A 24,557-nucleotide genomic window follows, 5' to 3' on the forward strand; every position below is an offset into this window, starting at 1 on the left:
AAAAATTATTTGAAATAATTTTAATCAAATGGTTTAAAATAATTTTTTTGGGTAAATTACAAATACACCCCTTGAGGTTTGGTTAAAGTATAGATTGTCCCCTGTAGTTTGAAAAATTACAAATACATTCATGTTAAAAAAATTTATTTAACAGAATTAATTAAAAAAAAATTCATAATTGCTCTCCTATACAATAATAAAATTACCTAAATTATTAATTGAGACATATTTATAATATCATTAAAAACTGTTAATTGACTTGATAATTTATTAATAAAAAGAGTTATTTGTTATGAAATTAAAAATCTCAAGGGGTAGAATGTAATTTCTAGAATCACAGAGGGTGATTAATATTTTAATCAAATTTTTTTTAAAAAAATTAAAATAAATCACACCAAACATATACCAATAAAACTTACATAACTATCATTAATATCAAACACGTCATCATGAATCGAATGGGATATGCAAGGAAAGATTTTACGATGGTATTATATATATTTAGTTAAGGAAAATTTATCCATAAGTCCTAGTTTTTGAAACGTTGAATCATTTAGTCCTAAAAGTTTTCTTATGCTCCATTTAGTCTCATTTTTACATCAACATGATGTGAATGGTGTAAATGATCTGATGTTTCATTCTATAATTTCAAAATTTATTAAAATCTGATGAACATTAGATGTTTTTCATCCTATATTTTCAAACATTATTGAAATTTGATGAACATTAGATGTTTGAAATCCAATGTTTGTAACATGACTCTGATGTTATTAACATTGTATCTGATGTTATTAACATTGTAATGGGACCTTTCAGTCTATAAGAAAACTTTTAGGACTAAACAGTGCATAAGTTATTAATTTGGGATTTATTGGTGCATCCCCCATTAGTTAATGTATTAATTAATATATCAATATTAATTATAATATTATTATTGAACTTACCCTTTAATTACATTATAAATATTAAAAATTCTTAAACTATATCACATTAGGAAAATGATTTAGAGCTCGAATATTTTGGCTCGAAATAGCTCGAAACTTTGAAGTCACGCGCTACTTCTCTATCTCGATCCTTTCGGAACCGCTATGTAGCTCGAAAGTGCTTGGCTCGAAAGGGCTCGAAATTGTGTTTTAATCACCTGTTGCGCTGCTGTAGCCACTGGGTACATACACCCCTTTCATTTCATTTCAAAAACAAAACCAAAAAAACAGAGAAATAAAGAACAGAGTAGAGAAGAGATATAGGAGCAACGTCTACGACCTAGCTTTTGCCGCCGCCGCTGCTATTTCATCGGGGTGGAAGAGGAGGAAGTTTGCTTGAGTTGTGGATAAGGTATTTTCCCCTTCAAACATTGCTCTGTCATTGTGGATGCCATGACAGCTACCTAAGATGATTATGGCTGCCATGATTGCTCTTCCATTGGTCTATCATAAAATTAGGAAAATGATCCAGAGCTCAAAACTCTGTGGTTGCTCTTCCATTGGTTACTCTGTAAATCACATCCATTGGTCAATCATAAATCCAATCTGCTCGAAAATTTTCATTCAATAACAGATGTGATTCACAATGAAAATAACATTATTGTGAAAATAAGAGGTACCCAAAAATAAATTAGCAGATTGGATTTATTGCCATGTCTTCCATTGCTGTATTAGTTGAGGATTTTTTTTCAGATTCATTGTCTAAAAAATAAATAAATAATTAAACTCACACTTGATTGAGAATATCTCACAAGTCAGCTATTTGAACGGTGCTGATATAGCTTTGACAGTCCAATAGTGTATCATCTCATATACACTGCAGAGTCCACACTAATTTTGAAGCCAGCGTAGTGTGAAAGGTCATGTAATTAAGAGATTCCTCTATTAAATGTGTAACTGATAATACATTTAATGTAAAATTGGGTATTTTTGTCCACATACTTAGTTTGAAGACTGATGAGCTAAGATTGTTTGTGTTTTCTTAGTGATGATGAGTTCAAGACATTTGATGTTATTGATGTAAGGATAAAGATAAACTGTAAGTGCACAAATCTAAAAACACAAAATAATATACATAAATAAATAAACTCACACTATCTGATTAATTTGCCAGATTATTAAAAAATCTTTATGTACCCTGAATCTTTCTAAAGAAATAAATAATTAGATCTGTTATGGCAAACAAATCTTTATGTACCCTGAATCTTTCTAAAAAACACATTGTCTGAGATTATTTTAAAAAAAAAATTTGTGCCTTATAATGTAATACCTTCACACTATCTACTATTATTTAAAAAAAAAAAAAAATTGGATTTATTTATTCTTTCACATGCATTGTCTGAGATTCAGATTTATTTATTCAAGTTAATCATCCACATATACCTTAAACAGTAAAATTTTTGTGTCTTATAATGTGACCTTTGATCATGCTCAAGCTGCCAAAGAAATTTATGAGAAATTTCAACATCTGTTAGGTTGGCATTAGGCAATCTAGATGTTGAGGCTACTCTCTCTCATGCTCCAAGTTATAAAAAGTTATTCAGTTTGCTCTTTTACTAATTTGTCTATTGTATTTAACTTTGAAGCTACAATGGATATTGATTCAAACAATAATTCATTGAATGAGAGTGAGGAAGTTGAAGAACAGGATAACAATATTGATATTAACGAAATTGGCGAAGTTGAAGAACCTGAGAAGGGAATGTATTTTAGCTCAAAACAAGAAGTGTACGCATTTTATGCACAATATGCGAAACACTGTGGATTTGCTATAGCTTTTAGATCACAAAATCTAACAAGTGATGGGGAAGTGAAGTACTTTGGAATTGAATGTACTCGGGCGAGGTTGAGAACAAAAAGATCATAAATCAATCCCTTGGAACCATCTTTGTCATCCAAAATTGATTGTAAAGCAAGGGTCAGAGCTAGTCTACAAAACGATGGCAAATATAAGTTAACCACAGTTGTGCTTGAGCACACTCATGATTTAGTTCCTACAGACTCACGACATTTTGCAATGAATAAGAGGATTCGTACTCCGGTCAAGAGAAGACTAGAAGTGAACGATGCAGCAGGGATTGGGGTGGCGAGGAATTTTCATTCCATAGTTGTTGAAGCAGGGGGATATGAGGCATTAACGTTTGATGAACGAGATGCAAGGAATTATATTGAGAATGCTAGAAGATTGAGACTTGGGCTAGGAGACGCCGAATCAGTTACACTTTATTTCCATAAAATGCAACAACAAAATTCGAACTTCTATTCGGCAATTGACCTTGATGAAGATGGTCGCATGCGAAACTTGTTTTGGGCAGATGCAAGGAGTAGGGTGGCTTATAAAGCATTTGGGGATGTTGTCTCATTTGACACAACCTATTTGACAAACAAGTATGATATGCCATTTGCTCCGTTTGTAGGAGTTAATCACCATGGACAGTCAATCTTGTTAGGATGTGGGTTGTTATCTAATGAGAACACTGAGACATTTGTGTGGCTATTTAAAGAATGGTTAAGTTGCATGTCAGATGCTCCTCCAAAAGCAATAATAACTGACCAGTGTAGAGCTATGCAAAATGCCATACAAATAGTTTTCCCACAAGCTCGACATCGTTGGTGCTTATGGCATGTGATGAAGAAAATTCCGAAGAAACTTAGAGGATATTCACAATATGAAGGCATAAAGGTTGATTTGCAAAATGCTGTTTATGATTCATTGACGAAAGATGAATTTGAGGGAAATTGGCTTACAATGGTTACAAAATTCAATTTGAATGATAACGAGTGGTTAGGGGTATTATACCGTGAGCGACATAGGTGGATTCCTGCCTATGTTAAAGACATATTTTGGGCTGGCATGTCAACTACCGGTAGAAGTGAGAGCATAAATGCATTTTTTGATGGATATGTGAACTCGAAGACTACCTTGAAGCAATTTGTTGAGCAATATGACAATGCCTTGAGAAGTAAGGTGGAAAAGGAGACAAAAGCAGATTTCAAATCTCGTAACCAATTGTATGATTGTCTAACGGTGTATCATTTTGAGAAGCAATTTCGTGCAGCGTACACAAATGCGAAATTTAAAGAAGTTCAAGCAGAAATGAAGCGTTTAGTGTATTGTCGTCCGAATCTTGCAAAAGAGGAGGGATCAATTTGTACGTATCATGTGAGGGAGGCTATTCTTTTGGGTGAGGGTATGAAGAAAGTAGAATTTATCGTGTATTGTAATTCAACTGAATGTGAGCTCCAATGTATGTGTCGGTCGTTTGAGTTTAGAGGCATTATGTGTGCCCATTCACTTAGTGTGCTCATTGAGAGGTCCATATATGAGGTGCCACATAAATACATTGTCTCGAGATGGAGAAAAGATTTAGAACGAGGGTATACATGCATTCCAACCACATATACTAACTTCGGGGCTGCTATAAATCCAAAGTTCCATGATTCATATCACAAGACATTAGATGAGATCCTAGAACTTGCCACCAATGACGATGCTAAACACAAAGTGATTCAACTTGGGCTGAGGGAAATCAAGGATCGAGTGAAAACTATTGAATCGGGTACTGCGAGTAATGTTCCATGTACTAGTACTCTACCACCTTCTACTAGTATTGCACCACCTTCGCATACTTCGCCGAAAAGTCCACCACGTCTGAATACTACAAAAGCAAGCAACACTCGCAAGGTACTCAGTCCTTTGGTTGCTCGCCGAAGAGGACGTCTATGTACGAGGCGGAAGGTTAGCAAGGTTGATCAAATAGTTAATCGGTTGAAGAGAAAGAACAAGAAGACTACTCCCGCACAGGTAAATACTTGGCATAGGTTGTTTCGTAACCTTTTTTGTGGATTCATAGTTGAATGGCTACAATAAGTAATGAAATTGTGTTACTATTTCGTGATAGGTGCCAGAAGATCAAGCTTACTATTTTCCTTCTATGGTTGGCACACAAGATAGTATGTATGTTCCGGTATGTGTTGAATGGACTTAAAATATTGTACTTTGCTTCTTGTTGGGTTTTATGTTAATGCTTCAAATTATTATTAACATTGTCTTACTATATAATCATAAGGTGCCCCATGATGAAGCTTACTATTTTCCTTCTATGGTGGGCACAGAAGACAACATGTCTGTACCGGTACGTGTTCAATATTTAAGTACACATTTGTAACGATGAATGTATTGGTCAATATTTTTTAAAATCATTTTGTAATATGTACTTTGTTTTTATAGGCACGGGTTTGCACAATGGGAACACCGGACAATATTGGAAGCACATCAAGAATGGTCAACAATCTAAGCAGTCAAAGTTCTACAGTACCATCACTATTGGATCCAAATGCCCCAATTTATTTTTAATGTAATACACTGTTCAATGTCTGTTCAATGTAATACACTGTTCAACCTGTTGAACAAATAGAAACCTGTTCAATGTCTGTGTTCTACTATTTTTGTAAACAGGTTCTGTGTTGTAAACAGGTTCTGGATGATATGTAATTTTATGTCATATGGTCCCATTTGAATGGATGACTTGAATGGATGGTTTGGTTTTTATTTATTCTTGTGTCCCTGTTTTGATTAATGATGGATTTTAGATTATGGTCCCATAAAAACTGTTTTAATTTCATGTCATATGGTCCCATAAAAACTGTTTCAGATTAATCACTCAGCTTTTTGTGTGCTTGGGATCAGCGGACCTAGTTGTTTTTATGAGAATAGACACACTATCTACTTTTGCTTTTGGTGACTGGTATATGCATTGTTTCTATTTGCAACTTGGGTGCTCTTGTGGCCAATTCTAATACCGTAAACAGTTTTTATATTTTTATCAGCAGCTGAAGATGCCCAAGTTTCATAATCAGGTTGACCTGGTTTTTGAATGTACATGAGTTATACTTAACTGTCACTGGATGTATCAGAATCTGCATTTTTCACTGTGTCAAAACCACATGAACCAACATGAAAGACAATCTTCAAGTTACATTTTTTTTTTAAGTTTGCTTGCATTATATTCATGAATTTGGTACTGCTAAGAATTGAGTTTGTGCGATTTCACTCACAAAAAAATTGAGGGACACCAAGTATAGGTGCTGACATATTGAAACAATCATGATATACCAAAAATCCATTAGTCCAGCACCTGCTGTTTGTGCTTTCTAATAGTCACAACACAATCCATCATCAATAACTATCTACTACTATTAGTCTATCACAACCAATAACAATCCATCACAACACGACATTCAATTCATAACAAAATTGAAGAGGTAATATATATTCTTGGTACCAAACCAACTCTTGGTACCAAACCATTTCAGAAGTATATGTAGCAGGAACATAATCATGAGAATCTATCCCCAATGCTTCCTGGGCTTCCTTCAACTTCTCCTCAAATGATTCAACACTTCCAATATTGAAATAATATTTATATTGGCTTTTGCTTGGATCAACAGGTCCTTGGACAACTGGTCCCTCAACGACATCATTGCTTATTTGATTGTGTGGTGAGCTCCTTACATACACTTTTGCAACTGATTTATTCGAAACAATTACATGGTCTACTAAACCCGGTTCCAGGAGCTTGTTTTTGAACTCTTGGAAACTAATCTGCAAAGAATCATTTTCCAAAGTTTTAAGGCCCAAAAAGATAAAACAAAAATCTTAATTACATTCAAATTATATATATATGTATCATTAACGAAAAACTTGAATATGCGACTCAGCTATATATCCTACTATAGACGTCCCCGAACGTCCCCGGGAGGAACGAGCTCCCGTTCTGTTCATTTGGGGTCACTACAGCTCAGGACTCTCAAATTTGTCACGGTTCTAAATCTGAACCAAAGAGTCCAAATCCGACAAATCATTTTGAGAAAACAGATTTTGAAAGAAGTGCCAAACATGGACTGCTTTGCCAGATACAGAGTCGCCACCTAAATGTTTTTTAATGGGAAATTTAGAAAACCCTGACTCGGTGCCAAAGGCCACGTGTCCGTCATCACCAAAGTTGCCTCGGCTCGGGAACTTGGGTACGATTGGGGAAGGTCACTTCGTGAGCACCCCCGCTCGCCCGATCAAAGATCGGCCTCTACTAACCATGATATCTATTTTTTGAAAACTTTGTGTGTCCTTATTCCGGTTATTAGCCTAGGTTACTATGTGATGCACACAGCATACAAGTATAGACTGGATCGCCTGAATTGGAACAAAACATTTCATGCTTGTTTATTTGAAAGATGGTTCGCTACTCGCAAGTAGGCTTAAAATGCAGATTTTGCCACCCGCAGGTGGGCTTAGAAAAGATGGTTTTGCCACTATCTAATGGGCTTAAAACAAACAGTTGATGATTTATTCCAATCCAAATAACTCAACCTTCACCCACAAGCATTCAGGCAGTTATATCACATAAGCAATTAGCCTCATGGCAAGCATGCTATTCATGGCAGTCACTCACACGCATGTAAGGATGCTAAAGCATAAAACTCACCAGGTACTCCAAGCCAAAACAGAAACTACATTAGAAATCATGCATGAATCCTAAGTATACAGAGATGCCTAATACAACACATGCAAGAATGCAAACTATAGCAGGCTCGGCTATTCTAAACATGGCATATGGAATGCTACAACTAACATGTATTTAACTTGTAATTGAAATACAAATGCAGTCAGTATGATGCGCCGAGCCCGGTGCATGCAAAATAGATGAATGAATGCAAACATGCTATCATACTGTATGCTAATTGAAATATGCCCTAATCTAACCATCATAAGCAGGTAAATAAAATGGAGAAAGACGTGGGGTTGGAAGACATACAACACACACACGCACACTTATTACAATTATGCCCTCGCGCGGAGGGTCCAAATAAATATGCAGTCCCGAATAAAAGAATATTACAGTCCAAATATTACAGTCCAAATAATATACAAATTCCTAATTAATTAATCAAATTAACTAAGAAAGCTGTAAAACTGGCGTGCAAGCCAGGGACTGTCTTGCTTCTGATGAATGATGTATGTTTGGGCTGCCTTGCGCGGAAATCCACTAGGATGCCCCAATTAGCCTCTGTTTTGTGATTTTTCTTGGAAAGCGCGCCAAACTCTGGAAGTTTGCTGATTCTTAATTTGCTGCAACAGAGAGCAGGAAAGGGGCATAGCAATGTATTTTCACAGATATATGCATGCCTCGATCCTCGTGCCACCAATCACGCATACCGATGCATGATGGCCGAGGAGTCGAAATGTGCAACTCAATATAGAATGAATGCACGTGTAAATACAACAAGGACCTAGCTCCATCATGGATGATCCGGAGGGTCGGTGACTTGGAATTGAGACACGTTCCGTCACTCGGAGTACGAAACGTACCTTGTTTCCCGTGCCCGGGCTAACTCCTATCCCGAACACGATGCAATATGCATGATATGCATGAATGCAACTAAGATACAGCCTAGTATGCACAATGCTATGAAAATGAGATGTCTCGAAATGCGTGCACACGGGCACGTAAATCGAGAAAATGACATATGCAATGCAAATGACATGGAAATATGATATGGGCTTACACTAACATGAGAGAGCCTCAGCCACACTCACATGAGAGGCCGATGGATGAAAATGAAGTGCCTCGAAACGCGTGCACACGGGCACGCAAACCGATGCAATGGCATATGCAATGCAATATGGCTAAAATGGCATATAGAATGCAACATGGACTTATACTAACATGAGAGAGCCTCATCCACACTCACATAAGAGGCCGATGGATGAAAATGAAGTGTCTCGAAATGCGTGCACACGGGCACGCAAACCGAGACAATGGCATACGAATTGCAATAGCATGGAAAATGATATGCAAACATGCTAATAGAATTTCAGCACTGAAATGTGGGGAAAACAGCCCCGAAATGAGGCGAAAGTACACCCGATGCATGGAATAGTCCCGAAACATGAATTCTGGCACCCGAAATGGCCTATAGCTATACCAAACATGCACAATATGGACATGCAATGAATAGACAGTAGCAAGGCAGCCCCAAAATAAGCATTTTTCCAGTTCAAAGCATGGCCAAACAGCAAACATAAATAGGGCAAAACTAGTATGCAAAAATGGCCCTAAATATGAGATTATGAAGCAACTCACAGCTGCTGACTCCAAATAGGTTAGGCCCTTCAACAACATTGAAGAGGGGCCCAAAATAAGCCACTTTACAGAACTGTAAAAACCCCAAAAACAAACATAGATATGGCTAAGCTCTTATGCAAGAAAATGGGCCAAAAGGTGGCCAAAGAAGCAAGTATACAAAACATTCATCAAACAGCCAAAGACCCTCAATGGAACATGACAAGGGGGTCAAAATATGGCTGTTTTTAGTTTGGACCAAAGTCCAAAAATAGCAACATCAGGGGCTGCCAAGGCATACAAAAATGGGACCAAAAAGAGGACATAAAGGAAAGTACAACATGGAAGTCCCAAACAGTGTTGAGCCCTTCTTCAATGTTGAAGAGGGGCTCAAAATAAGCCCATTTTCAGTTTACATCAGGCTCCAAAACATTTCACACATAGGCTAGGAAAAGCATGCAAAATAATGGCATTCAAGAAGGATATTGAAGCAAGTGCAATATGGGGGCCTCAAACAGTGTTGAGCCCTTAAGCAAAAGTGAAAAAGAGCTCAAAAGAAGGCCAATTTCAGTTAGAGCCGGAGCTCAAAATAGTAGGCATATATGGCTAAGAAATGGTGCAAAAATGAGCTAGAAAAGAGGGAAAGTGGACTTACCCTTGAAGACCAATGCTTTTGTTGCTTCTTGGACCAACTTTGATGACTCTAAGCTGCTGGAATTCCTCCCCTTGCTGCCGGAATGAAGTGGTGGTGGTGGTGCTTGGTGGGGATGAAGAAATGAGGTAGAACTTAGGAGTTTTCAAAGAAAATGAGAGAGATGGATGGAGATATGTATGTATATGCTTGAAGCAATTTTTCTCCAACCCCTAAAACAAATGTTGGCAGCTGGTTATAAGGACCAAGGAGAGGGGGAGCATGGAGGGAAAGGGTGGGGGAAAAGGACTACGGAGAGGGGGAGCATAGAGGGAAAGGGTGGGGGAAAAGGACCAAGGAGAGGGGGAGCATGGAGGGAAAGGGTGGGGGAAAAGGACCAAGGAGAGGGGGAGCATGGAGGGAAAGGATGGGGGAAAAGGACCAAAGCTTTTTTTCAAAAGGTGTCCCCCGGATTTAGATATTTCTGGGGGACAACAGCTATACAGCTGTAAAGTGCAAATTGTGAGGATCATGGCCGGCCACCTTTTGAAGTTGCAGGTGGCCGGCCAGCCACCCCCCCTAGCCGGCCGGCTAGGGGTCAAAAAGGTCAAGTTGATTTTCTGGCCGGCCACCACAAAAAGGTGTCCTCCCAGGTCCCCTCATCACAACCCTGTGGTTTAAATTTGGAAACTGTAAAACAGGAGAGAGAATAGGCCATTTTTAAGAGGGGTTCAAAAGGGTCAAATGGAATTTCTGGCCGGCCATATGATATTAGGATCCTCCCATGTGTGTACAACACAAATATGTGGTTTTGGGTTGAAGAAAGTGGCCCCAAGGTGTTCAACATTGGCTCGGAAGTGAGAAAAACGGGTGTCGGAGGGCGAAAATGGAATATAACTGGTTGCCAAGATAATTGCTGGCCTCCCACCCTCCAGTGACCTTCCTGGTGATAAAACAGAGGTACCTGCCAAAAATGAACGAAAACCGATGCAAAACGAATGCTCGGGGGCCAAAACACGCAGTTCGGGGTCCCAAAAATGGGCTGCTAAGCACCAAAAGTGGCGTTCGGCCACAAAGTGGGTTTTTCAAACCCCAGTGTCCCTTGAAAGGGAGAAAATAAGATGTATGCCAAAAATCAGAGGGAATGGAGATGGTTGAGCGGTCCCGAACCGAGGCACACGGCCTGACGGCTCCGAAAATCGAAAACCGGGCTCCGAAATGGGCAAAATGGCCTATAGCCACAAAATGTAGCCCACGGCCACTAAGAGATGGTCTACGGGACCTCTCCCTCCCCTTAGGAAAAGAAACAGAGAAAAACCGAGTCTGGTTCGCAAACCGAGGCAAGGCACAGAAGAGGGTTCGGAAGTCCGGAGGCAGGGCTCACGGCCGCGACTCTGAGACTTCTGAACGAGCACGATATGCCACATCACCAAGTGCTCAATCGGTGACGTCTGAGTCTTAAGGTCGGTCAAAAATGGGGTGTCTACACCTACTAACTATGAGTCTATGATTATAAAAGCCCATGCAACCAAGTCCTGAAATATATTCAAGCATATAACTTACCTGCTGTTGCTCACGAGGACCAAATGAAAATGATGAAAGAAACAGGCCAATCACTAATATAGGGGTGATAAGATTTTGAAATTGCATCAAGAAAGCTTCCTGAAAACTGCCATGATCACCTCTGTTTGCATCCTCTGAAAATAAAGAAATTAAAATATGCAAAAAGTTGTGAGATATTATGTATTATAATCAGTGTGGTGAACCATTTTTTAAACAAACATTCAGCATGAAGTTTTACTTAATAAATATATTTTTTGAAATATACACATGAAAATAATAACTTCTTCATTTTTACTTTACAGATTCATTTATACATATATCTTTAGAAAACAAATAGTAAGAAATCTTTTTCACATTCCATATATTAGAAAAAGAAGGGTGGACCAAAATAGAAACTATTATCAATATTAGAAGATGGTGTATATCATAGAATTTCTAATAATTTATTTGTTTCAAGATTGAGGAAATATAAATGCATATATGTTCTTATTTGTTTTAAAATTGAGGAATTTCCAACATTTCTTACAGTCAAAGGATTGACATGGATTGCCAAACAAAATTGACATGGATTGCCAAACAAAATTTCATACAAAATTGACATGGCTTTTATGATATGGAGAAATGTAAAGCTGTTAAATTGACATGGCTTGGCAAACAAAATTTCATACAGTCAAAGGATTCCCAAACAAAATTTTAGCAGCAAATAATATTTACCACCATAAATTCTTCACCAAACATTCAGAAGCAAACTGACATGTAGCAGCAGAACATTAGAGGCAACAAATTCAGTGGCAAAACAGAATGTTAGTAGCAAACATTCTTGGGGAAAAACTTCACCAATAAACCAATAGGTATCAGCAAAAAACATTGGGGAAAATTTTGGAAAATTTCAGCATAAAAAAAATTAAAAAAAAAATTCTGGAAATGAACATCCCTACAAGCACATCACCAGAATTAATTTGAACATCCCACAAGAACTAACTCTATAACCCAAAGACTAGAAAATTCACACGTTGCAGCAAGCAGATTGCCTCACCTTTCACAAATTCGAAGACAAAACCAGAGGACCCTTCAGTGCCGGAGAAGAGTCCCTAACATGGCAGTCCCGAAAACGAAAAGATCCATTAAACCAGCCAGGACCAAAAATCAATCCGACTCCGAAGACACCCAAAAATCTCCAAACTCCCAAACACACAATCTAGGTTTTACTATTATGTTGCTATTATTAGTAGAAGAAGAAACATAGGTCTGTAATCTGCATATATAATACGCAATGCATTTCAATTTTTTCCTGACTAAACTCAAGTTGATTAGAGTAAACTTTAGACCAACTACATAATCTCAACAACTATAACTTATGGGTTAGCAGCAAAACATGATCAACTTATTCGATCTACGAAACTTTTTCCTTTATTTTTGTATAGCAAAAGTCATAATTTGAGAAAAGGAATAAGATTTAAACCATTAGCTTTATAATAAGATATAAGGATTCTAATCAATTACAAGAAAATTGAATTGCTCCGTCAAAGATAATCTATATTTTATAACACAAGTCAAAGAAATGAAATGCATATCAAAATAGACAAATTGATTTCAGTTTCATTCGCCTTTTGATGTATAGGAATGAAGGTAGTTGTTGAACTGAAGTCAAGAAATTAGTTGATGGTAAGTGTGAATCTGGTATGACCTAGTTTGTCTCATTAAGGTCGTGTTTGGGTTGTTATTAATTAACCAAACCTAGTAAAAAATTACATCTCCATCAAGAATTTGTTATTAATTAACCAAACCTAGTAAAAAATTACATCTCCATCAAGAATTTATTGAGTGAGTCATATTTCACCAATTGGGATAACAGAAAATGTCATTTCTTCAATGTTTGGGATTCATATTCCTAGTACAAACTAACACCATATAATTCATATTCCAAATCAAACTAACACCATATTCTGTTTCATTTTCATTTTCTGTTTTCACTAACACCATATTCCAAATCAAACAAACTAACACCATATTCCAAATCAAACTAACACCATATAATTCAACAGAAAATGAAACTAAAATCTATCACAGTACAAATTCAAAACTTCATAAAACAGTCTCACAAGAACCAATACCTTAATAACAGAATTTGGGATAACCCATGGTTTTACAAAAATTATTTTGGGATTTTAGGTTTACCTCCTAGGTGAGAGGGATCAAAGAAGTTAATCGCCTAATTTTCACAAACATTGAAGCCAAAACGTAAATCCTAGATTTGAGATTTTAGGTTTACCTCAGAAATTTTGATTTTCTTGTAGGTTTACCTCAAATTCTGTGTCGTTCACCGTCGTTCGGTCCCGTTCGCCGTCGTTCATCCTCGTTCGTCATTGTTCGTCTTCTTTCGTCGTCGATCACAGAGCGTTAAGAGGTGAGAGGTATGACAGAGATCTAGGATAGGATCAAAGACTGCTGAGTAGAGGTGAGCATGGATAAGAGACTGCTGAGCATGCGTGAGCGTGATCTAAGATGAGAGAGCAGAGGTGAGCGTAATCTCAGATGAAAGAATGGTTTTTGGCTTCGGATAGAGGTAGTTGTTCGAAACAGAGATGAGAGAGAGAGAAGAGAAGATGTTTTTCGAGCTACTCGAGCCAAATAATTTCGAGCTACAAAGCTTTATCGCGATCCTTTAGACCCAAAGTCTCAAACTTTCTTCTTCTCTGCCTAAAGCCCTATTGCTCTCATCCCCTCACTCCTCTCCTCTCCACCTAAAACCTTGTCATTGCTTCCTCATCCAACTACCTCTCTGACGCGGACATCCGACTCCATTCAACTACCTCATCCGACTCCACACCGGAAAGTTCTCATACTCTCATCATTCTCCTCCGACTTGGTGGTCACCGGGATACTCCTCTCATCTCATGCTCCTCTCGATTACCGACCAATTGAAAACGAATCTCAAGTAAACTCGACATCACAAAACTAGGGTTTGAAGATTCAAGAAATTGGGGTTTCATGTTTTTCCCTTTTGCTTGATTCAAGAAATTGGGGTTTTGTGTTTTTCCCTTTTGCCTGACTCACCAATGTATTGTATGTATATATGTTCTACTGTTTGAATGAAAAATTTGATGATTTTCGCTGCTACATATTAATTTGCTGGTGAAATTTTTTGTTGAACACGAATAAAATTTTCAACACTGTCTATTTGATACAATGTCTGGACAGTGCTGAACAGGTAAAATTTTTTTGTAGGCAATCCATTTAATACTATGTCTGGGCAGTGTTTGATACAAGTTTTTTACCTGTTGTTGTCTAAGTTCTGGGCAGTCCATTTGATATAATGTCTGAAAGTATAATCAAACATGACAACAGCAAGCTGTAAAGACACTGAATATTATTCCAAGAATATAGAATAATTTTTCCATGTCCTAAAAAATTGTAATAGCAAGTTGTAAAGATGAGATATATATGGTTTTTGTTGTCCATTGAAAGTACTTTAGCACTGATTCATTATTCACACTGATTCATGCTTCACACCTTGTCATCAAGCAAGTATATATGAAACTCATGCAAGCAATCCCCTTTTGTGCATATGACTTCTTTGGAGTTCCATTGACTAACAGCAAGCAAGCATATTTGAGATTATGGAAGATATAGAAAGTTAACATAGGGATTTAAGAAAAAGGAATTTCAAACACTATTTTGGGCTTAACACTACACCAATTAAGGAGTAGGGTCTATTACACTACACCAGATGTAATTTTGAATATTATATTTAAAACTTTGTTGTTGGGTTAACTTTATCAGTGTTGTTAATTAATTTGCATTTACTTAAATGAGAATTATTAATGTTTGATTTTGCTTTGAAGGTGCTTTCGATTAGTTAAAAGTAAAAGATAAGTTTTTTTTTTTTTTTTTTTGGGTTCAATGATGATGATCAACGTTGTTGGTCATGTGACATATCTATTCATTGAAAACATTACTTCCTACTTTGTATTCTTTGTTTAATTTATATTATTTATCTGGAATTTTTTTTGATAAATATTTGGAAGATCTTTGCATAGACACTAAGGTAGCAGTATGCAAGCAATTCCTCATAAACACAAGCTTCGTATTTTTATGGAAAAATGTCCAAATGGTTGTAGTTTATTTTTATTTTTATTTTATTTTCGAAGTCCGTAAATTCATCAGCCTTTAGATTATAAATTATGTTAGATTTTCCAGTAATGTTACAATACACATAATATATCACATGCAAATTAACAGTAAAGTCTCATAACTAAATCACTACTTTTTGATAATCAAAATTACCACTACATTTGGCTACGGAGTCACAACCAATACCATCATAACAAAGCCATAAAAGTTATAACTGTGGCATATTTTCAGGTGTGTATCATAAATTTTCTTAGTTCTTCAACCCATAATCTTTATCATGTTTTAAATCGAACACAGTGATTAAATGCTACCTAAGTAATCCATTGCTTATGACAAATATTTTCAGTGTTGAGAACCTAGGAATTTCTTTTTGTGATACAATTTATCTACATTTTATTTTCTTTTATTTTTAGGATTTTTTATTTTATTTTAACTTTTTATATTGAACATTGTTTAATGTTATGAATATGTTTTGATCCATGATTCCAATTCATTTATTGATTTTCCATTCTATATTTCTATAATTTTCATTGTAATCAATCAATTCGAGTCTGGATTCTTACAATCTTGTAATGGGCTACGAATCTATTTATTCTGTACTTTTTTTTCTTTTTTTTTGCAGGACATTTATATATATATATATATATATATATATATTACTTCAAGTTCGCAGACGATGATGATGAGGACGTTACTTCTACAATCCGTTCCAATACTGGGCTTCGTAAAGCTGTAAGGACAAAGGAATTCAATGATGTAAGGACAAGGCTTTAAGAGATGGGCACTGAAATTCATGACCATGGTAGAAGGCTTCGAATGATGGAAAAGAATTTGAAGGCAATGATTTATGGGATTGTATACTGCGTCATTTTGTACTTTATAATGTAAATTAGTTAAACATTTAGGTTTTGGAGAATTTTATGGATGTAATTATGATGTAATTATGGATGTACTAGACATGATGGATCAAGTATATATGTTATCTTTTCAATGTTGTCATGAATTGAATGTCGTGTTCTCATGGATTGTGGATATATGTTGTACAGGTATATGTTGTCATTGTGAATTCAATTTTTTTATGTTGCTGCTGGACTTGTTCTGGAACTGTTTTTCAACAGTTTTAGGCTTGTTTTGGTCTTCCAATATATTTGTTCAACATCATTTGAGCCTCTAAAGAGACTATATTTGTTGAACATGAATAAAATTTATCAAGAGTAGAAAAAATGCAGCAGCAGCAGCCATTGTGACAACACAAATGCAGCAGCTACACAAAATTCATTAAAGTTGTGTACTTGAACAAACGTATGCACTCTCACCACCTTTTTTGCAATTTTCTTTTTTAAAACCTTTTATATGATCACTCTACTTGATAAGATATTTTTTACTTTCATTTCATTCTAGTGTAACAAAAAAAATCATCCAATCATGAACATCCAGAAAGAAATAATACATTCTAGAACCTAATTTCCATGCAATTTATTTTCCAGAAAAGGCATTACAAAGAAATATAAGAACAAATAAAATTCAAAATTGATAAACGCAACCAATAAAAACAGAACTTACATTTTATTGCAAGGGAAAAAAATGGTTACAAAAACAGAACTTATATTTTATTACAATTGAAGCCTCAAACAGAACTTCTCCATTCCCCTTCCTGTCAATCCTCTGCTTTTCATCATCAATGGCAGGATCATTCTCTATCTTGGGCTTCTTGTAGAGCATGAAATTCCTAACTCCAACCGACTCAAAGCTACAAAAAACAAAAACAAATACAAATTCAAAATCAAAATAAAGCCTGAAAATATTGAAAATAGAAGATTAAAATTTGTGGGATTGAAAATAGTTGAGTTCAACCAGCTGCTGCTGCTGCACAAAATTCATCTACAAAATGCAGCAGCAGCAACATTGAGTTCAACCAGCAGCAGATGAATTTTGTTCAACATTAACACACCAACAGCAACAACACAAATGCAGCAGCAGCAAACAAAAGTCAAACCAAAGTCATCGAAGTAGTTCTAATAAAATGCAGCAGCAGCATTGACTTCACCAAAAAAAATGCAGCATTGACACAAACAAAATTCAATTACATTGAATTCAAAGTCATCAAATAAACTAAAAAAAGTCATCAAACCATCCATTCTCAAATCATCCATTCATTCTCACAAACCATCCATTGTTTACAAACCAAAGTCATCAAAGTAGTTGTAATAAACTAAAAAAAAAATGTTCCATATGGATCCGCATCTACATTGAAGTCAACAAATTTTGATGCAATTGTCGAAGTTTGACTACATATATTGTTCACCATTTCTGGTTCAGTAAGAGATGTGCTTCCAATATTGTCCATTGGGCTAACCTGTGCGTATTCAATGTAAAAGTAAAATTCATAAACATTGTCCACAAGCATATATATAAATTAAAACAATGCAAAATATTTCATATCATATATTGAATACATACCGGTACATACATACTTTGTTGCGTGCCATCCGTGCAAGGAAAATAGTAAGGTTCAGTTAGGGCCACCTTATGATTATAGTAACACAATTTCATTAATTATTTAAAAAATAAAAAATAAAAACATAAATCACAATTTAAAGTCCTTTGTCAAATACATACCGTGTCATACATACTATATTGCATAGTATCTGTAGATGGAAAATGTAACTTGCAAGGTTGACCTTGAGGCACTTTACGGCCCTATATAGTAAGACACATTGGTCAATACTTTAACTTAAATTTTTTTTTCAACAATTCCTATACAAACAAATCATACATATACAAATTTACCTATTCTTTTGTAGGCTTTTTCTTATTTCCCTTCAACCGATTGACTATTTCATCCACTTTGCTAACCTTCCGTTTGGTACATGGACGGCCTCTTCGTCGAGCAACCAAAGGACTAAGCACCTTGCGATCCATGATTGCTTTTGTTGTACTACGACCAGACGGACTTTTGGGGGAAGTATTGGAAGGTCGTCCATCACTAGTACAAGGTGGTACATTGCTACTTGAAGGTGGCACATTACTTGCACAACCCGATTGATCTTTTCTCACTCTCTCTTTGATTTCTATCAACCCAAGATCAATCAGTGTGTGTTTACCATCATCATTGGAAGCAATTTCTAGGATTTCATCCAACATCTTGTGGTATTTATCATGTAATTTTGCATTAAGAACAGCCCCGGTTTTAGTGTACGTGGTTGGAATGCATGTGTAGCCTCTTTCCAAGTCTTTTCTCCATCTCGAAACAATGTATTTATTTGGCACCTCATATATGGATTTGTCAATGAGCACACAAAGTGAATGGGCACACATAATACCTCTAAACTCAAACAACCGACACCTACATTGGAGCTCACATTCAATTGAATTAAAATACACAACAAATTCCACTTTCTTCATCCCCTCACCCACAACAACAGCCTCCCTCACATGATAGGTACAAATTGCCCCTTCTCTTTGATAAGATTTGCACGACAATACACTAGACGCTTCATTTCTAGTTGAACTTCTTTAAATTTTGAATTAGTGTAAGCTGCACGAAATTGCTTCTCCAAACGATACACCATTAAGCAATCATACAATTTGTTACAAGACTTAAAATCTGCTTTTGTCTCATTCTCTACCTTACTTCTCAACGCATTGTCATACTGCTCAACAAATTGCTTTAAGGTTGTATTGGAGTTCACATATCCATCAAAGAATGCATTCATACTCTCACTTCGTTGTGTAGTTGACATGCCAGCCCAAAATATGTCTTTAACATAGGCAGGAATCCACCTATGTCGCTCATGGTATACTATCCCCAACCACTCGTTATCATTCAAATTGAAATTTTCAATCATTGCTTCCCAGTATTCCTCAAATTCATCTTTTGTGAATGAATCATAAACTGTATTACTCAAAGCAACCTTTATGGACTCATATTGTGAATGTCCTCGCAATTTCTTCGGAATTTTCTTCATAATATGCCATAAACACCAACGATGTCGAGCCTGTGGGAAGATAATTTCTATGGCATTTTGCATAGCTCTGCACTGGTCAATTATTATCGCTTTTGGAGGAGCATGTGACATGCAACTTAACCATTCTTTGAAAAGCCAAACAAATGTCTTCGTGTTCTCATTACTTAACAACCCACAACCAAACAAAATTGAGTGACCGTGGTGATTAACTACTACAAACGGAGCAAACGGCATATCATATTTGTTTGTCAAATAGGTTGTGTCAAAAGAGACAACATCCCCAAATGCTTTATAAGCCGCCCTACTCCTTGCATCCGCCCAAAACAAGTTTCGCATGCGACCATCTTCATCAAGGTCAATTGCCGAATAGAAGTTCGAATTTTGTTGTTGCATTTATGAAAATAAAATGTAACTGATTTGGCGTCGCCTACCCCAAGTCTCAATTTTCTAGCATTTTGAATATAATTCCTTGCATCTTGTTCATCAAACGTTAATGCCTCATATCCCCCCGCTTCAACAACTATGGAATGAAAATTCTTAGCCACCCCAATCCCTGCTGCATCATTAACTTCTAGTCTCCTATTCACCAGAGTAAGAATCCTCTTATTCATTGGAAAATGTCATGAGTCACTCGGAATGAAATCATGAGTGTGCTCAAGCACAACCGTGGTTAGCTTATATCTTCCATCTTTTTGTAGAGTGGCTCCAACCCTTGCTTTACAATCTATTTTTTATGACAAAGATGGTTCGAGGGGATATACTTCTGATCTTTTTGTTCTATTCCGCGCCCAAATACATTCAATTCCAAAGTACTTTACTTCCCCATCCCTTGTTACATTTTGTGTTCTATAAGCTATAGCAAATCCAAGTTGTTTCGCATATTTTGCATAAAATGTGTATACTTCTTACTTGGAGATAAAACACATCCCCTTCTTCGGTTCTTCAACTTCACCACTCTCATTAAATTCAACATTGTTATCTTGTTCTTCAACTTCTTCACTCACATTGAATGAATTATTCATTGAATCAATATACATTGTAGCTTCAAAGTGGGTACAGATTCTTCTCAGCAAAGTAAATGACTTGATGTGGAGTGCCCTTCAATGGAATCTGATTATAGAAAACATAACTTTCAAGTAAGTGGATCACTGCTAAAATGGAAATCTATAGCAAATACCTTGTTATGAGCATTGAATTATTCATTGAATTAATTTTGAATTCATGAAGTTCATTGAATAAAACAGAACAGAACATTGAATTATTCCTTGTTATGAACAGAACATTGAATTTGGAATTCATGAAGTTCCTTGTTATGAACAGATTTCATTCATTGTATAAATTATAATAACAGTATAACAAGATGAAGCCATTGAATTTTGTTCATAACAAGGAACTTATGAATCTATTCATTGAATTAATTTATACAATGAGTTATGGTGTTTATAATTTTGTGCATTGAATTATGGTGTTTATAACATATCATTGAATTTTGTAACAACAGTATATTTCATAACAACAACAATGTGAATTTTGTTAATCTTGTTAAATTTTCATGAAGTTCCTTTTTAATTTTCATCAACAACAATGTTCCTTAATAGCACCAGATTTCATCAACAGAACATATTTTTCATCAACAACAATGTTCCTTAACAGCAGCAGATTTCATCAATACAACATTTTTTTTCATCAACAAAAAACAACCCATTTCGTAACAAGATTAACAATCTCATCTCATAACAACAATCTCATTAACAAGAATAAATGTGTTAATAATGTTGATAAAATGTTAATCTTGATAAAACATTTTATCAAGATTAACAACAAACAATCTCATTAAATTGGATAGTTCTGGATTTAAATTGGATAGTTTGAGAAGAGCTTGGCTTCTTTTTAATTCTGGATTTAAGTTGGATAGTTTAGTCGGAGACCAGATCATACCACATTAATTTTTATTTCACTCACCTTTCGGCACACAAATGCAGCGGCAGCGGCACCTTTCGCACACACAACGGCAGCGGCAACGGCAGCGGCAACGGCAGTGGCAGCAGCCTCGTCGGCGGTACAAGTAGAAGTGGCAGCAACCTCGTCGGCAGCACCCTTTCGCACACACAACCTTGATCGGCGTCCTCTCTCTCACTCTCTATATTGTGTTCTTGTTTTTCTTATTTTTTTTTGGAAACGAAATGTCTAAGTTTGGTAAGAATTACCTATGTACAAAGAAGAAAAGGTGGGTGTGAAAAGAAAGGTCAAAATTCGGGCCTTTCGATCCTTGACCTTTCAAGCTACGAAATGGAATTGATCACATTAATACTAATTAGAACATATATCATTATTTAAGATTTTAATATGAACTGTCATCATGAATTGAATAGACATCATAGTGTAGTGGTATAAAATTTGCATTTAATATGAACAGTCATCATGAATGGAGTGGGATAAGACGGTGGTCGCCTCGTGGATAAGATACTGCGTTTTTATCAGAGTGGAGTCAGATTTAAATTTTGGGAGACAGGTATTTTTTTTTTGTTGGAGATTTTGTATTGTATGCTAATTAAAATTTGATTTCTTTTGTGATGGGTGATAAGTTTTATTGGATGGATTGATAGGGGATTCCTTCTTATGAATTAAATTAAATTTGATCAATAATTAATTATTCAGAAAATAAGGTCCACAAATGTTATAATATCTTTGTCAACCATTTTTTTAGCCTTAAAAAAACATTAAAAAAAATATATATCTATATAATAAGGGAGAAGGGTTTTTGAAAATGTGTAATTTATCTTAGAGATACATTTTGATCCAATGGTTTAAATTGTTTCATCTAAACTTCAATGGTTGAGATGTTTCTATTTCCCGTCCAAATGCTCTTTGAGAATCAACGGTTGAGATCAATTACCATCAAGATCTAATGGTCCAAAATGTAAATTGAAGAAAATCTCCCTTTCTCTCTCCGTCACAGGTACTCATCTCCTCTCTCACTCTGATTTCAATTTTTGAACTCTCTCTCTCTCTCTCTACCTGCATTGAAGCCCATCCCATGTGACGACCACCGACCATCGCAATGCCGACGACCACCGACCACCTCTCCTCTGTGTGTCATCCTTTCTCGACGACACCACTGACCACCTCCTCTCCTCTCTCCTTCCTCTTTCGTCTCTCTCCGCTTACAAGGTAAACTAGAACTTCCAACTTTTGCAATTCATGATGTTTTTGTGGGTTTGGTTGTAAAGTTGCAATTCATGGTATTTTTTTGCTTGAATCTGAATATTTTTGTGGGTTTGTAAAGTTGAATCTGGATATTTTTGTTGAATTTGAATGTTTGGTTGGTTGAATCTAAATATTTTTTTGCTTGAATCTGAATATTTTTCTGGGTGTTTGGTTAGGTTGATGTTTTTGTGATATTGCATGTTTGCATTACCTGTGTGTGTTCTGTGGCAGTTGAAAGGATGGTACAGCAAAGATGATGTCATTGCTGAGTGGAAGGAAATGAAAGGGGATATGTATTTAGACATCCATTGTTATGTGAGCGGGCCTAATCTCTTACTAGACCTCGTTGCAAAGTTTAGATACCACATATTCTCAAAGGAGTTGCCATTGGTAAGTTCAACTAGGCAACACCGATACCTCATCTATTTAGAAAGCACTTGACACATCCAAAGAAACAAATGATAGAAATTTGATAGGTTTTCCATAACTAGCTCTCATCGATGGTGTGATTATTTTGCAAAATTTCCTTTTATCAGCAATTCAATGAGTTAGAATGCTGAGTTTTAGACCTTATTGAGGATATTAATTTTTAACTGAATAGATTATTGAGTTAGGATGGATGATTTATAGCTGAACTCTTCTCTATCATGGCATGGCAGGTTCTTAAGGCTGTGATGCATGGAGATTCTCTGCTTTTCACTGAGCATCAAGAATTATTGGATGCATTTGTTCGAGTTTATTTCCATTCCAGTTTGAAGAAATACAACCGCGTGGAATGTTGGGGCCCACTTAAGGATGCTACACAGGTCCTTTAACCTGCGCACGCATAACTAATACACTGAGACATAACTTAGATTGAAGAATGTTAGATAAAATGCCCTTTTCTTAGCAACCATGCCTTACCAAGCTAGCACATGTTTGTTTGTAATGTCACCCTTTAATTATCGATCAAATTACAACCAAATGCAAATTCTATAATTTCCATAAATGATCCTGAGCTAAACTTTCATTTGAATTTGATCATATAAAGTTACGTTGATTTATTAAATCTTTTTAGGGAAGACGAGGAGATCAAATCAGCGGTTTGTTATATTCGAAAATGTGTAATTTATCTTAGAGATACATTTTGAAAATGTATAATTTGTTGGAAATGGTTATAAATTCTGGATAAAACCAGAATTTTATCCTAAGTTCGGTCCATTTTTTAGGTGGGCCCCGTGCGTCGATTTTCACGGGTCAAAGTGGTAACGCGTTCTATGTCGCGTTATGATTCACGTGGTATATTTGGTTGCTCAAAACCATTACCGAGTGAATGGGAAATTTAAGCCAAAATGTGCTCCATGAAAATGGAGTTTTGGTAGAAATTCCTTAAGGTTGTAATGGCTTGTCCCACATTGATTTGGTGGGAAGTTTTGAATGGGTTTATAAGGCTTGGGTTTGGTACTTGGGGTGTGCCCCAAGGGATACCCAAATGTTTTAGAGGGAGAGGTTATGGGCAAAATGGGCTGGACCCATTGGATCCAAAAATCACCACACGCGCGCGGCCGCCGCCGTCCGTCCGGTCGGGCTGGGCTAGGCCTGGGTTTAGGCGCGGGTGTGTGGCGTAAGGTTGGGTTGGGCTTGTTCGGCCCAATACTAATCTTTTTGGGCCAAAAAACATTTGAATTTAATTTTATTTTGTATAAAATAAAATCCAGAATTCAAAATTAAACTGGTTTGGTTTTTCTGTACATCCAAACAGGGCCCTTCCCGTATTAAACCGAAAATAATCTGATCCGGATTTACTGTACACCCAAACAAGGCCCTTCCCATTTTTGTTATCTGTTTGAATTGTAATCCAACAAATTCAAATCTGTTTGAATTCAAAACCAACAGGTTTCATACCTATTCAATTCAAAACCAATAGCCACCATTACATCTATAAATAGGACAACCCTCATTTGGATTT

The 24,557-nt window shown here is 36.2% G+C and overlaps 2 protein-coding genes, 1 long non-coding RNA gene and 1 pseudogene across 3 annotated transcripts; 2 read left to right on the forward strand and 2 right to left on the reverse strand.

Annotated features, from left to right (window-relative positions):
• The first annotated feature begins 1,181 nt into the window (after positions 1-1,181).
• Positions 1,182-5,504, forward strand: LOC114271372 (protein FAR-RED IMPAIRED RESPONSE 1-like). Its single transcript, XM_082885840.1, has 5 exons — positions 1,182-1,335; positions 2,570-4,788; positions 4,886-4,951; positions 5,054-5,119; positions 5,215-5,504. The coding sequence occupies exons 2-5, from the start codon at positions 3,001-3,003 to the stop codon at positions 5,338-5,340; spliced, it is 2,046 nt and encodes a 681-aa protein (XP_082741966.1). The 5' UTR covers positions 1,182-1,335; positions 2,570-3,000; the 3' UTR covers positions 5,341-5,504.
• Positions 5,505-6,031: 527 nt separating this feature from the next.
• Positions 6,032-13,952, reverse strand: LOC145796759 (uncharacterized). The gene is made up of 3 exons (XR_014337272.1): positions 13,573-13,952; positions 11,301-11,434; positions 6,032-6,588 (listed from the first exon to the last, which is right to left on the reverse strand). It is a non-coding gene; the product is annotated as an uncharacterized LOC145796759 (long non-coding RNA).
• Positions 13,953-16,131: 2,179 nt separating this feature from the next.
• On the reverse strand, positions 16,132-19,795 carry LOC114286371 (protein FAR-RED IMPAIRED RESPONSE 1-like). The gene is made up of 6 exons (XM_082885841.1): positions 18,870-19,795; positions 18,291-18,780; positions 18,054-18,134; positions 17,648-17,790; positions 17,052-17,184; positions 16,132-16,164 (listed from the first exon to the last, which is right to left on the reverse strand). Exons 1-6 carry the CDS (start codon positions 19,793-19,795, stop codon positions 16,132-16,134), a joined length of 1,806 nt encoding a protein of 601 aa, XP_082741967.1.
• Positions 19,796-21,827: 2,032 nt separating this feature from the next.
• LOC145798323 (magnesium dechelatase SGRL, chloroplastic pseudogene) lies at positions 21,828-23,424 on the forward strand (annotated as a pseudogene).
• Positions 23,425-24,557: the final 1,133 nt, after the last annotated feature.

The sequence above is a fragment of the Camellia sinensis genome, chromosome 8 (assembly GCF_055761805.1).
Source record: "Camellia sinensis isolate YWXY chromosome 8, ASM5576180v1, whole genome shotgun sequence".
Lineage (NCBI taxonomy): Eukaryota > Viridiplantae > Streptophyta > Magnoliopsida > Ericales > Theaceae > Camellia > Camellia sinensis.